At 42.5% G+C, this 14,255-nt stretch overlaps 2 protein-coding genes across 4 annotated transcripts; one reads left to right on the forward strand and one right to left on the reverse strand.

Annotated features, from left to right (window-relative positions):
* The first annotated feature begins 370 nt into the window (after positions 1-370).
* Positions 371-11,482, forward strand: idua (alpha-L-iduronidase). Of its 3 annotated transcripts, XM_042331451.1 has the most exons (15): positions 371-451; positions 708-786; positions 1,325-1,465; positions 1,602-1,684; positions 6,404-6,511; positions 6,605-6,700; positions 6,868-7,070; positions 7,262-7,441; positions 7,646-7,862; positions 8,205-8,414; positions 10,146-10,267; positions 10,458-10,583; positions 10,731-10,807; positions 10,875-10,975; positions 11,083-11,482. In XM_042331451.1, exons 3-15 carry the CDS (start codon positions 1,443-1,445, stop codon positions 11,181-11,183), a joined length of 1,647 nt encoding a protein of 548 aa, XP_042187385.1. In that variant the 5' UTR covers positions 371-451; positions 708-786; positions 1,325-1,442; the 3' UTR covers positions 11,184-11,482. The 3 variants fall into 3 exon arrangements, with proteins under 3 accessions (XP_042187385.1, XP_024294226.1, XP_042187386.1); XM_024438458.2 differs by having other exon boundaries at positions 412-786; XM_042331452.1 differs by lacking the exons at positions 371-451; positions 708-786; positions 1,325-1,465; positions 1,602-1,684 and adding an exon at positions 2,822-2,850.
* Positions 11,483-11,868: 386 nt separating this feature from the next.
* Positions 11,869-13,890, reverse strand: LOC112262728 (purpurin). Its single transcript, XM_024438459.2, has 6 exons — positions 13,625-13,890; positions 13,327-13,445; positions 12,995-13,131; positions 12,676-12,788; positions 12,360-12,572; positions 11,869-12,053 (listed from the first exon to the last, which is right to left on the reverse strand). The coding sequence occupies exons 2-6, from the start codon at positions 13,441-13,443 to the stop codon at positions 12,043-12,045; spliced, it is 591 nt and encodes a 196-aa protein (XP_024294227.1). The 5' UTR covers positions 13,444-13,445; positions 13,625-13,890; the 3' UTR covers positions 11,869-12,042.
* Between the last annotated feature and the right edge of the window lie 365 nt (positions 13,891-14,255).

Below are 14,255 nucleotides of genomic sequence, written 5' to 3' on the forward strand. Positions count from 1 at the left end.
TGATCCTAACTGACCTAAAACAGGGAATTTGAACTAGGATTAAATGTCAGGAATTGTGAAACTGAGTGTAAATGTATTTGGCTAAGGTGTATGTACATTTCAGACTAAAACTGTACCACATCTACACGGGTGTTATCAGAGTTCTTGTGTTGACTTGTTATATTTCTAATTAACTTTAGATTTATAACTCCACAAATAAGTTTGTCTAATGAAGATGGTTTTTGGTATCTTGGTGTAACAGGTACTACCCAACTGTTTTATGTCACCATCCTCTAAATTAAGATTTATGTCAACCTCTTTAGCGTCCAGAATTTGTGCCAGATGAAGCTGGGAAACTGTTTCATGAGTTAAAATTGTTTTATGCTACGAAGAAATGTCGTAGGCAAGAGTAAAAGTCGCTGGAGTTTTACGTCGGCACAATCAGCTGAGCGAGCGGAACTGTTACGTTGACGTATGACAACAAACTACTGTACTTAGCTAGCTATCGTTGAAGTACTGAGATGTATCGTTTAAAATGTTCCTTTATTTCAAGGATGATGCCTAGCTCCTAGACATGTCATAACATTTGCAGCCATTACTTGTGCGACTATGTTTATCTACGCTTTTGTTAGTAGCTTGAGTTAGCTGTCTTGCTAACATGTTCAGTTTGATGCATCCTGTAAACTTGTTTGTCTTTGCATTGTTGATGACAATACCCAATGCTGTAGGCTCTTCATATGAGATCACAGTGGATGTCGGAAAGCCATCAGGACATCTGAAACATTTCTGGAGGAGCACTGGTTTCTGGTATGATAATGCACCTTTTTGATTTAGTTTAGAGTCCCATTTTGTGGCTATGCTACCTTTCATGGCTACTTTCTGTTAGTCAATGACCACTTTGCAACAGTGTTAAAACAAAACAAAAATTTTAAACTACCTTATTATTAAAATAAGGGCAGGACCACATGCAAAAAAACTATTTGTCATAGGCTATTTTGTATTCGTATTTATTTAGGACCCCCATTAGCAGCTACTCTTTCTGGGGTCCAACAACATTAAGGCAGTTAAAAAAGTTAAAATATTACTATAACACTTTTCACAACACATTAACTGTGTTCCCTCGGGCCATTACTCTACTATCACATATCTACAATACCAAATCTGTGTGTAGAGTGCGTTTTTATCATGTGTATGTGTGTCTCTTCACAGTGCCCGCTGTTCCATAAGGTGTATTTCTGTTTTTTAAATCTGATTGACTTTGTTAAACACAGGGATTCCCTATGGGTGGCTCAATTTGCCCGACGACTCAGTTAATTCTAAACACATGCTTTCTTCCCCTCTCCAGCCCCCCTCTTCCACACACCCAGTCCAACCAGTATGACCTGAGCAGGGACCAGGAGCTGAACCTGGCCTACGTGGGCTCAGTCCCCCATGGGGGGATTCAGCAGGTTCGGATCCACTGGATGCTGGAGCTGATCACAGCACAGTGAGTATGGGGGTGCCTGCTTTAGGGCCTTGAGGTGGGTTAGTAAATCAAATATGTACATGTTAAGTGACCTTTGTATGTTGTATATCCCATTGTGATATGTCACGCTAATCTAATTCAAAGTATTTTTTTGTAGCATTGACAAAGGAGAACTCCAGTACAACTTTAGCCAACTGGACCAGCTGATTGACCTCTTGTGGATAAATGGACTACTCCCAGGTACAGTACTTTCACCCAGTACTTTTAACTTTTATATATATATGTCAGAATAATAGTAGAGTGATTTATTTAAGCTTTTATTTATTTCATCACATTCCCAGTGGGTCAGAAGTTTACATACACAATTAGTATTTGGTAGCATTGCCTTTGAATTGTTTAACATGGGTCAAACGTGTCTGGTAGCCTTCCACAAGCTTCCCACAATTAGTTGGGTGAATTTTGTCCCATTCCTCCTGACAGAGCTGGTATAACTGAGTCCGGTTGGCAGGCCTCCTTGCTCGCATACACTTTTTCAGTTCTGCCCACAGGTTTTCTATGGGATTTGTGATGGCCACTCCAATACCTTGACTTTGTTGTCCTTAAGTCATTTTGCCACAACTTTGGAAGTATGCTTGGGGTTATTGTCCATTTGGAAGACCCATTTGCGACCAAGCTTTAACTTCCTGACTGATGTCCTGAGATGTTGCTTCAATAAATCAACATAATTTTCATACCTCATGATGCCATTTGTTTTGTGAAGTGCACCAGTCCCTCCTGCAGCAAAGGACCCCCACAGCATGATGCTGCCACCCCCGTGCTTCACGGTTGGGATGGTGTTCTTCGACTTGCAAGCCTCCCCCTTTTTCCTCCAAACATAACGATGGTCATTATGGCCACACAGTTCTATTTTTGTTTCATCAGACCAGAGGACATTTCTCCAAAAAGTACCATCTTTGTCCCCATGTGCAGTTGCAAACCGTAGTCTGGCTTTTTTATTGAAGTTTTGGAGCAGTGGCTTCTTCCTTGCTGAGCGGCCTTTCAGGTTATGTCGATATAGGACTCGTTTTACTGTGGATATAGATACATTTGTACCTGTTTCCTCCAGCATCTTCACAAGGTCCTTTGCTGTTGTTCTGGGATTGATTTGTACTTTTTGCACCAAACTACGTTCATCTCTAGGAGACAGAACGTGTCTCCTTCCTGAGCGGTATGACAGCTGCATGGTCCTATGGTGTTTATACTTGCCTACTATTGTTTGTACAGATGAACGTGGTACCTCCAGGCGTTTGGAAATTGCTCCCAAGGATGAACCAGACTTGTGGAGGTCTACATCTTTTTTTCTGAGATCTTGGCTGATTTATTTTTATTTTCCCATGATGTCAAGCAAAGAGGCACTGAGTTTGAAGGTAGGCCTTGAAATACATCCACAGGTACACCTCAAATAATCAGAAGCTTCTAAAGCCATGACATCGTTTTCTGTAATTTTCCAAGCTGTTTAAAGGCACAGTCAACTTAGTGTATGTAAACTTCTGACCCACTGGAATTGTGATACAGTGAAATAATCTGTCTGTAAACAATTGTTGGAAAAATGACTTGCGTTATGCACAAAGTAGATGTCCTAACTAACTTGCCAAAACTATGGTTTAAGAAGAAATTTGTGGAGTGGTTGAAAAATGAGTTTTAATGACTCCAACCTAAGTGTATGTAAACTTCTGACTTCAACTGTATATATATCTTGTGGCAGACCAGGAGGTTGGGTCAAGACGTTTACACAGATCAGACACGGACAGAGTAGGATTAGTTCGGTTTCAAGGGTGTTTATTAAATAATAGTTAAAAAGAAAAGGATAGTTCTCCCCAATGAGACCCTCTCCAGGATACCGTCTTCAACTACACAGAAGTCACTTTACTTCTCCCAGTCCTCCCCTGTGTGCTGCCCTTCTGGCAGCTTTATGGGGCTTGTACAGCTGGTTAGCAATCAGCCCTTGATTACTCAAGAACTCTCCAATCAGCCCCAATTAGTCCTGGGTGGAGAGCCCGTCGAGACTTCGCACGTCCAGCAGATGGAGCCATCGCCTCATGATGTATACTCCGTCTGTCACCAGGCTTCAACGAGTCTCCCCCTGGTTGCTGACCTGCTTGTACGCTACTAAAATGTATGTATGTATGTATGTGTGTGTGTGTATGTATATATATATATACTGCTCAAAAAAATAAAGGGAACACTTAAACAACACAATGTAACTCCAAGTCAATCACACTTCTGTGAAATCAAACTGTCCACTTAGGAAGCAACACTGATTGACAATAAATTCCACATGCTGTTGTGCAAATGGAATAGACAACAGGTGTAAATTATAGGCAATTAGCAAGACACCCCCAATAAAGGAGTGGTTCTGCATGTGGTGACCACAGACCACTTCTCAGTTCCTATGCTTCCTGGCTGATGTTTTGGTCACTTTTGAATGCTGGTGGTGCTTTCACTCTAGTGGTGGCATGAGACGGAGTCTACAACCCACACAAGTGGCTCAGGTAGTGCAGCTCATCCAGGATGGCACATCAATGCGAGCTGTGGCAAGAAGGTTTGCTGTGTCTGTCAGCGTAGTGTCCAGAGCATGGAGGCGCTACCAGGAGACAGGCCAGTACATCAGGAGATGTGGAGGAGGCCGTAGGAGGGCAACAACCCAGCAGCAGGACCGCTACCTCCGCCTTTGTGCAAGGAGGAGCACTGCCAGAGCCCTGCAAAATGACCTCCAGCAGGCCACAAATGTGCATGTGTCTGCTCAAGCGGTCAGACACAGACTCCATGAGGGTGGTATGAGGGCCCGACGTCCACAGGTGGAGGTTGTGCTTACAGCCCAACACTGTGCAGGACGTTTGGCATTTGCCAGAGAACACCAAGATTGGCAAATTCGCCACTGGCACCCTGTGCTCTTCACAGATGAAAGCAGGTTCACACTGAGCACGTGACAGACGTGACAGAGTCTGGAGACGCTGTGGAGAACGTTCTGCTGCCTGCAACATCCTCCAGCATGACCGGTTTGGCGTTGGGTCAGTCATAGTGTGGGGTGGCATTTCTTTGGGGGGCCGCACAGCCCTCCATGTGCTCGCCAGAGGTAGCCTGACTGCCATTAGGTATCGAGATGAGATCATCAGACCCCTTGTGAGACCATATGCTGGTGCGGTTGGCCCTGGGTTCCTCTTAATGCAAGACCATGCTAGACCTCATGTGGCTGGAGTGTGTCAGCAGTTCCTGCAAGAGGAAGGCATTGATGTTATGGACTGGCCCGCCCGTTCCCCAGATCTGAATCCAATCCAATTGAGCACATCTGGGACATCATGTCTCGCTCCATCCACCAACGCCACGTTGCACCACAGACTGTCCAGGATTTGGCGGATGCTTTAGTCCAGGTCTGGGAGGAGATCCCTCAGTAGACGATCCGCCACCTCATCAGGGGCATGCCCAGGCGTTGTAGGGAGGTCATACAGGCAAGTGGATGCCACACACACTACTGAGCCTCATTTTGACTTGTTTTAAGGACATTACATCAAAGTTGGATCAGCCTGTAGTGTGGTTTTCTACTTTAATTTTGAGTGTGACTCCAAATCCAGACCTCCATGGGTTGATACATTTGATTTCCATTGATAATTTTTGTGTGATTTTGTTGTCAGCACATTCAACTATGTAAAGAAAAAAGTATTTAATAAGAATATTTAATTCATTCAGATCTAGGATGTGTTATTTTAGTGTTCCCTTTATTTTTTTGAGCAGTGTGTGTGTGTGTGTGTGTGTGTGTGTGTGTGTGTGTGTGTGAGAGAGAGAGTACCAAACATGCTCAATGGCTTACATGTCTTGTGAGTATGCAGGCCACGGAAGAACTGGGACATTTTCATATTCCAGGAATTGTGTACAGATCCTTGTGACATGGGGTTATGCATTATCATGCTGAAACATGAAGTGATGGCAACAGATGAATGGCACGACAATGGGCCTCAGGATCTCGTCACGGTATCTCTTTCCATTCAAATTGCCATCGATAAAATGCATTGTGTTTGTTGTCTGTAGCTTATGCCAGCCCATACCATAACCCCACCACCAAGGGGCACTCTGTTCACAACATTGACATCAGCAAACTGCCCGTCCACACGACACAATATACATTGTCTACCATCTGCCCGGTACAGTTGATACCGGGATTCATCTGTGAAGAGCACACTTCTCCAGTGTGCCAGCGGCCATCGAAGGTGAGCATTTGCCCACTGAAGTTGGATACGACACCGAATTGCAGTCATGTCAACACTCTGGTAAGGATGAAGAGCACGCAGATGAGCTTCCCTGACTGCTTGTGCAGAAATTCTTCAGTTGCCCGGGTGATGGTCTCAGATGATCCCGCAAGTGAAGAAGCTGGATGTGGAGGTCCTTGGCTGGCGTGGTTACAAGTGGTCTGCAGTTGTGAGGCCGGTTGGACATACTGCCAAATTCTCTAAAATGACGTTAGAGGCGGCATATGGTAGAGAAATTAACATTACATTATCTTGCAGCAGATCTGGTGGACATACCAATTGCATGCTCCCTCAAAATTGAGACATCTGTGGCCTTGTGTTTCATGACAAAACTGCACATTTTAGAGTGGCCTTTTATTGTCCCCAGCACAAGATGCACCTGTGTAATGACCATGCTGTTTAATCAGTTTCTTGATATGCCATACCATTCAGGGGGATGGATTATCTTGGCAAAAGAGAAATGCTCACTAACAGGAATGTAAAAAAAAAATTGTGCACAACAGTTGAGAAAAATTAACTTTTTGTGTGTATGGAAAATGTCTGGGATCTTATTTCAGCTCATGGAACCAAAACTTTACATGTTGCATTTATTTTTGTTCAGTGTATGCTTTCTCAGTAGTATTTTTCTTTTTGACTATGGTTCATATTGAGTTTTTTTTCTACTTGTTTGTTCCAGGTTTTGAATTGATGGGCAGTGTGAACAACTACTTCACCAACTTTGAAGACAAAATGCAGGTGGTGGAGTGGAGAAACCTGGTGCATCTCATTGCAAAGAGGTATATTGGTGAGTATACTGTTCAGTGATAGGTGAACACACAGTAACCTATGTAATCTTATGGATCATATACTCACTAACACTATTCCTCCTGAATTACAGAGAAGTATGGCTTGGGAAGTGTATCTCTGTGGAACTTTGAAACATGGAATGAACCGAACAATCATGACTTTGACAACGTCACTGTGTCTATCCAAGGTATAAAAATTTAAAAATATTCCGACAGGTGGCATCAGTCCTGTACCATCATACTTTCTGTAAGGAATGAAAGAAAGCATAATATAATCTCATTTGATGAATAATAATTTGTATGTGGTCTGTATCTCAGCACCCACTAGAGGCTATTGGTCTGCTTCCACCTCCAGGGTTCCTGAACTACTATGATGCCTGTTCTGAGGGCCTGCGGGCTGCCAGTAGGGCCCTGCGCTTGGGCGGTCCAGGAGACTCCTGCCACACCCCACCACACTCCCCCTACTGCTGGGCTATGCTGCAGCACTGCTACAATGGCACCAATTTCTTCACTGGGGAGACAGGGGTGCGGCTGGACTACATCGCCCTGCACAAAAAGGTGGGCCTGGGACCGTGGTGTGTGTAAACTGCACACCTTCATTACTATGTTTTAACAATTATTCTGTCTGACTCTAGTCTCCTAACAAGAGAAGAGTGCCTAATCCTGACAATTGAAGCACTCAGTTTCAGGATGAAAACTGGCTTGGGCTTGTGAGACTCAGTTCAAGTTTCGGTTTTGCTTTCTTTCAGGGTGGAGGCTATTCGTTACCCATCATGGAACAGGAGATCCAGACAGTGAGAGAGATCCAGGAGCATTTCCCTCTCTTCCGAACTCTGCCAGTTTACAATGATGAGGCCGATCCATTGGTGGGCTGGTCCAAACCTCTGGCGTGGAGGGCTGATGTGACATATGCAGCCATAGTGGTCAAGGTATGAAACAGTTAACTGACTTGTCTGTTATCTGTCCTGATTGTTATCTCCTATGTCCATCAGGTTTGGGGTCAATTCCATTTAAATTCCAAACTTTCCTCATTGAAATGCATTGAGGAACATTGGAATTAGAATTTCAGTATACTGTGCTTATTGAATAGACTGTATTGAAATGGAATTGACCCGAACCCTGCTGTCCAGCAGGTGATCTCCCAACACCAGGACCTGCTGTTGTCTGACCAGAACAACACCATCAACTACACCCTGCTAAGCAATGACAATGCCTTTCTCAGCTACCACCCTCATCCGTTCACCCAGCGCACCCTGACGGCCCGCTTCCAGATCAACAACACCCAGCCCCCCCACGTCCAGCTGCTCAGGAAGCCTATACTGACCGTCATGGGGCTGCTTGCTCTGCTAGGTGAGGCTCTCTCCTGTAGTGACCGTCATGGGGCTGCTCGCTCTATTTATTTACGTCACCTTTATTTAACCAGGTAGGCCAGTTGAGAAGAAGTTTTCATTTACAACTGCGACCTGGCCAAGATAGAGCAAAGCATTGTGACAAAAACAATAGAGTTACACATAAACAAATAATAATAAATAAGTAGTTATTTTCAATAGCTGTTGTCTTTTCTTGTAGTGATAAGGTATAGAACAGTTCTTGTTTTTTCCCATCAAATTTAGGTGGGACTTAATCTGTCTACCCAGATGTTCTAACTTTATGAAATTATGTTTAGTATTTTTATTATTGTTTTGCAAAAAGGAGAGACTCAAGTACTGTCTGAGGTTGTGGAGGTTGGGGGGACCGACAACAACACTGTGGGGATCCTTGCCAGCACCCATGACCCCCTCATGTCCTGGACCTCTGACAGCTGGCAAGCCACTGTGCTGATCTATAACAGCGATGACACCAGCACATCTACCACCACCGACCTCATTAGGGTCTCTCTCAAAGGATTCACAGGACAGCAAGGTGGGTGTTGATGAATGTCTGAATCAGGACTAAGTTTTACTTCATATGTAGAGTGCATTCAGAAAGAATTCAGACCTCTTCCATTTTTCCACATTGTTACGTTACAGCCTTATTCTAAAATGGATTGAATAAAAAATCCTAAATCTACACACAATACCCCATAATGACAAAGCGAAAACAGATTTTTAGAAGTCTTTGCAAATGTATAAAAATAACATACCTTAATACTTATGTAAATCAGACACTTTTCTATGAGACTCGAAATTGAGCTTAGGTGCATCCTGTTTCCATTGATCATCCTTGATATTTTTACAACTTGGAGTCCACTTGTGGTAAATTCAATTTATTGAACATGATTTGGAAAGGCACACATCTGTCTATATAAGGTTCCACAAAACAAAGCCATGAGGTCAAAGGAATTGTCCGTAGAGCTCCAAGATAGGATTGTGTCAAGGCACAGATCTGGGGAAGGGTACCAAAAAATGTCTGCAGCATGGAAGGTCCCCAAGAACAGTGGCCTCCATCATTCTTAAACGGAAGAAGTTTGGAACCACCAAGACTCTTCCTAGAGCTGGCCGCCCAGTCAAACTGAGCAATTGGAGGAGAAAGGCCTTGGTCAGGGAGGTGAAGAAGAATCCAATGGTCACTTTGACAGAGCTCCTCTGTGGAGATGGGAGAACCTTCCAGAAGGACAAGCATCTGTGTAGCACTCCACCAATCAGGCTTTATGGTAGAGTGGCCAGACGGAAACCACTTCTCAGTAAAAGGCACATGACAGCCTGCTTTGAGTTTTCCAAAAGACACCTAAAGACTCTCAGACCATGAGAAACATGATTCTCTGATCTGATGAAACCAAGATTCAACTCTTTGGCCTAAATGCCAATCGCCATGTCTGGAGGAAACCTGGCACCATCCCTACAGTGAAGCATGGTGGTGGCGGCATCATGCTGTAGGGACCTTTTTCAGTGGCAGGGACTGGGAGACTAGTCAGGATCGAGGCAAAGACGAACGGAACAAAGTACAGAGAGATCCTTGATGAAAACCTGCTCCAGAGTGCTCAGGACCTCAGACTGGGGCTAAGGTTCACCTTCCAACAGGACAACGACCCTAAGCACACAGCCAAGACAATGCAGGGAGTGGCTTCGGGACAAGTTTTTGAATGTTCTTGTGGTCCAGCCAGAGTCCAGACTTTAACCCGATCGAACATCTCTGGAGAGACCTGAAAATATCTGTGCAGCAATGCTCCCCATCCAACCTGACAGAGCTTGAGAGGATCTGCAGAGAAACTCTCAAAATACAAGTGTACCAAGCTTGTAGCGTCATACCCAAGAAGTCTCAATGCTGTAATCGCTGCCAAAGGTGTGGAGTAAAGGGTCTGAATACTTATGTTAATGTGATGTCTTTGTTTAATTGTAATAAATGAGCAAACATTTCTAAAAACATTTTGTTTTATCATTATGGGGTATTGTGTGTGTATATTGACACCAAAACAATTGAATACATTTTAGAATAAGGCTGTAACGTAACAAAATGTGGATAAAGTCAAGGAGTTTGAATACTTTCTGAAAGCACTGTATATAGTCAACTTTAAATGTTTCTTTGATGTTGCAAACAAAATTGCAGTTGGATTAAAATGTATTATCAGTTCCGTAAGTATTGGATTTGAACTGTGTTAGTAGATTAGCAAAATAGTGACTTCAGCAGTTTCATGAATTGTGATTTTGACTTTAGGACTTGTGTATGTAACATACTACCTGGACAACAATGTGACCAACCCATCCCAGCTGTGGCAGAGCATGGGCAGCCCAGACTACCCCACAGCAGAGCAGTTCAGACAGCTGAGGAACATTGAGGTACAAAGAAAAACACCCTCTTCCATGAAAATAACATTTCTCTCAAATAACTAAGCTTGTATTTCAGTCAATCACATCATAAATTCCTCTTCTTTTTAAGTGACAGCAATGTATGAACATGGTCAGTTTTTTTATGGAATGAACTACAGCCATTGTAGCTGAGCTGAATGGTTTGTTGATTTAACCCTAGGATCCTCAGGTGGATGGACCTCTGCCCTTCCCTGCTGAAGGCATCCTGACCATGTGGGCCAAGCTCTATGTGCCCTCTGTCCTCCTCATACATGTGTGTGCCCAGCCCAAGGCCACGCCAGACCAGGTCAGTGCCACCAGCTGACATGGGCTTTGATGACAGTAGTATCCACACCTTGGTGATTCATTTGTCTATCATTTCTTAGGATGGTATTTTCAAACTGTCCTGTTAAATCATCAACACCCTAACTGTATTTTATTGATCTCCTATAAGGTGAATGGATTGCGATTCATCAGCATCACAAAAAGCCAAGTTATGATTGTGTGGAAAGATGATTGTGTAAATTCCAAGTAAGTACTTTTTTGGGGGGGGCTCTTCTAGTTAGAGGTGAGTTGACATGTCTTATTTTATTTGTAGGTGCATTAAGACTTTTGAGGTGGAGTTCTCCAAAGACCAGGAAGAATTCAAGAGGGTAAACACCCGGGATACCATTTTCACGTCCTATGTATATTCACCAGGTAAAAATGGTTTAGAAAGTTCAAACTTTCTTTTGTGATCTTATGCAATAGTTGGCCTGTATTAAGCATTGTGGATTCACATTTGAAAATGTGTCATTTGATTACAGAAAACCTGGAGGTTAGTGGTAGCTACAGAGTACGAGCTGTGGACTACTGGGGAAGAACTGGAGAATATTCACTGACTGAGAAATATTCAGAGGAAAACTAGAAGTTAACTAGTGTTTCCTACATGGTACCATGACTGATTGTACAAAAGCATTTTTTTTTGTAAAATGTTTACTTTCAGAAAATATAAATCGGCATTATTGACTTAGTCTGAAATGTTTGTTTACATGGAATCATTTTCCCATACAAATATTTTGTCATTTCACAATCAATAAGTAAAACTTTTACCATTTTGAATATTTTTTTAATGCTCATGAGACAGTGATAACATTAGAATGCTCATGTTTTTCCCCTGGACAATGTACTCACCAAGCCAACACAAACTGATGAACAGTGAATGAGCAATAACAGTGGTGTTAATATTCATATAGGTATTTCTGTGATGTAGAGTCTACCTCCATTGGATTGGTGCAGGCGTCATGCTCAAATGTACAATTACTTTTATATACAGTACCAGTCAAATGTTGACACCTAAATGTTTACATTGTAGAATAATAGTGAAGGCAAACTATGAAAGAACACATATGGAATCATGTAGTAACCAAAAAAGTGTTAAACAAATCAAAAGATTTTAGATTCTTCAAAGTTGCTACATTTAACCTTCGACAGCTTTGCACACTTGGCATTCTCTCAACCAGCTTCACTTGGAATGCTTTTCCATTCAATATATTTTGATTTGTTTAACATTTGTGGTTACTTCATAGTTTTTATGTCTTCTACAATGTAGAAAATAAAGTAGGTGTCCAAACTTTTGACTGGTACTGTACATGAGTGGCATAATATAATTTTTATATAAAAAAAATCTTATGCGATTTCCCTCTTCAGTCATCAGTAAATATCTCTGTCCAAGCCAGCATGTTGTAGGGATCCCTTGGCAGCACAAGTTCCTTCATAGTAGACATTCAGCAAGCTCCTGTTGAGCAGAGAAAAATCAGAAGAGGGTCAACTGGGATGCTAAATTTGTTGGACATCCCAAAAATAAACATTTGCTTTAGTTGTAGAAAGCACATTTATGCTGGTAATTAAATATTTTTTGAGTAGGAGATGAGTTAAGTAACTCTCAGTGAATGTTTGTAAAGGCGGCACTCAGCATTTACAGTAATGCAGACAACACTGATCCTTCCTCTTTGATGGTGTAGTCCGGATTACTATAAAGCATTTCATAACAATTGTTGATGTAAGGGCTTTATAAATAAAATATGAAAAATGTAACCCATACCAGACTGCAGCACGGGCTCAAATTGTCCGGCCATGCAGATCTCTTCCTGCTTGGCACGAATGCTCCTCTGGATGGCTGGTGGCAGGCCACGGGGGTTACGGGAGAATATCAGGGAGTAGCCATCCTCACAGCTTCCATCGTCCTTCAGGGTACGGCAGGCATATGTGATGGCATAGTTGTCATAGTCGGTGTCAATCACCCAGTAGTTGTCACCTGAGAGAGAGTAATTGTGAGTATCGTGCGCAGCTTACTAGTTGTTATTTCTGCATCTGTGTCTAAGTGTATTTGTGTATAATGGTATATTTAGTAGACGTACCTCCGCTGGACAGATAGCTGGCCAGGCCCTGGTAGTTCATGAACATCTTTCCAGGGTTGGCAGAGTCTGGCACAGTGTACTGGGCAGCCATGTCAGCGCACACAACCCAGAATCTGTAAATAGGGGAAAGTATTTCCAATCAACTTATCATAGATACAGTATTCATGTAAAATGGCTTTAAGTTACAAACATGTAGTAGATGTAAGGTTTTCAGTTTGACCCTTATACACAGATTCGGAAAGCCATGTTCAATTTAAGACTATTACTACTTTTAAGACTAATACAATTTCATCAGAAACAACCTCCAGGCAGCTCTTACCCAAAAAGTGTGACACGTCCCTTGGAGGCGGCGACCATGGAGCCGTCGTCACCGATGGTGTACTCAGCTGAGATGTTGTCCTGGAGGAACAGTCCCTCAGGGTCCTTCTTCTGCAGAGCGTACCACTTCCCTGCGTACTGGAGCACACACAGATAAACTGGTTGGTTGAAGAGCCTTGCAGGTAGCCTAGGCAATTATTATTTCCTCCATACTGGAGCAGGAGTGTTGCAACTATTTTTCTAGCTGTGTACTGTGGCACTAGCACATAAAAACAGATGTAGGGCCTTGCAGGACAGCTTGGTCTTCTATAGAGGACTGTTTGTTTTACTCACTCTCTTGGGGTCAAAGTCCTCCTTGACATTGAAGCTGTCCACCACACAGGAGGCAGCCCAACTCTGCTCCAGACCTGCCAGGAGCACCACCACAAGGGCCAGCATATGGAAGTCCATTTCTAGAGAAGAGAGAAATTCCATAAGTATAACTTCATATGTAATAAAAACAAATCAATATTTTGATAAAGCACAATAGCTGGTCCTCTCAATTGGTAACTACATACTTATAAAAAGCCCATAACATAAAAATATTCACAGCAACATTTTAACATTCCCATGAAAAGTAGCAAAAACTTACCTTTTCAGGAACAAAGCAAGAGGTTAAGCTTCAATGAAGTTGCAGTTATGCGTTTCTCTTCTGTCTAGGATCCTTATATACACAAGGCACAGACGAGCTCACTGATTATTTTCACATCTTGGTCCTGAGTGGAGGGTTAAATCTTAATCTTACTAATCCAGTTAACAAAATCCTACCCAAAAACTGTTGCACTCTCCCATACACAATGAAATGGCTTTATGTAATTGTAGCAAGGGTATTTTCTAGTCTAAACACAAAGCACATCTAGGGAATTAGTTTACCTTAGCCAAGCCAAAGTACCAAAGTACTGTTTACATATGGGCATGGCAACACCAAGGTATTAGATAGTTCTTTAGTGACATGGAAATTAAATGGAAATAAATGACATGCATGTCTTATCAGTTGGTAACATATTCATTGAACAATGATAAATAAAGAGGGATTGGATATCAAGTTCAGGCAGTTGAAGAGTAAAGAAGTATTCAATTGTAAGAATACATGCTTTATGAAATGAACAGTCTACGTGGGACTGTTAATGCCCCTGGGTTAAGTAACATGATCTGTTGCACCAGTTGGGTTCTGTAATCCCAGACAAAATGTTCTTGGACAGACCGCTGAAGCACATTACAAG

Source organism: Oncorhynchus tshawytscha, linkage group LG12, assembly GCF_018296145.1.
Source record: "Oncorhynchus tshawytscha isolate Ot180627B linkage group LG12, Otsh_v2.0, whole genome shotgun sequence".
NCBI lineage: Eukaryota > Metazoa > Chordata > Actinopteri > Salmoniformes > Salmonidae > Oncorhynchus > Oncorhynchus tshawytscha.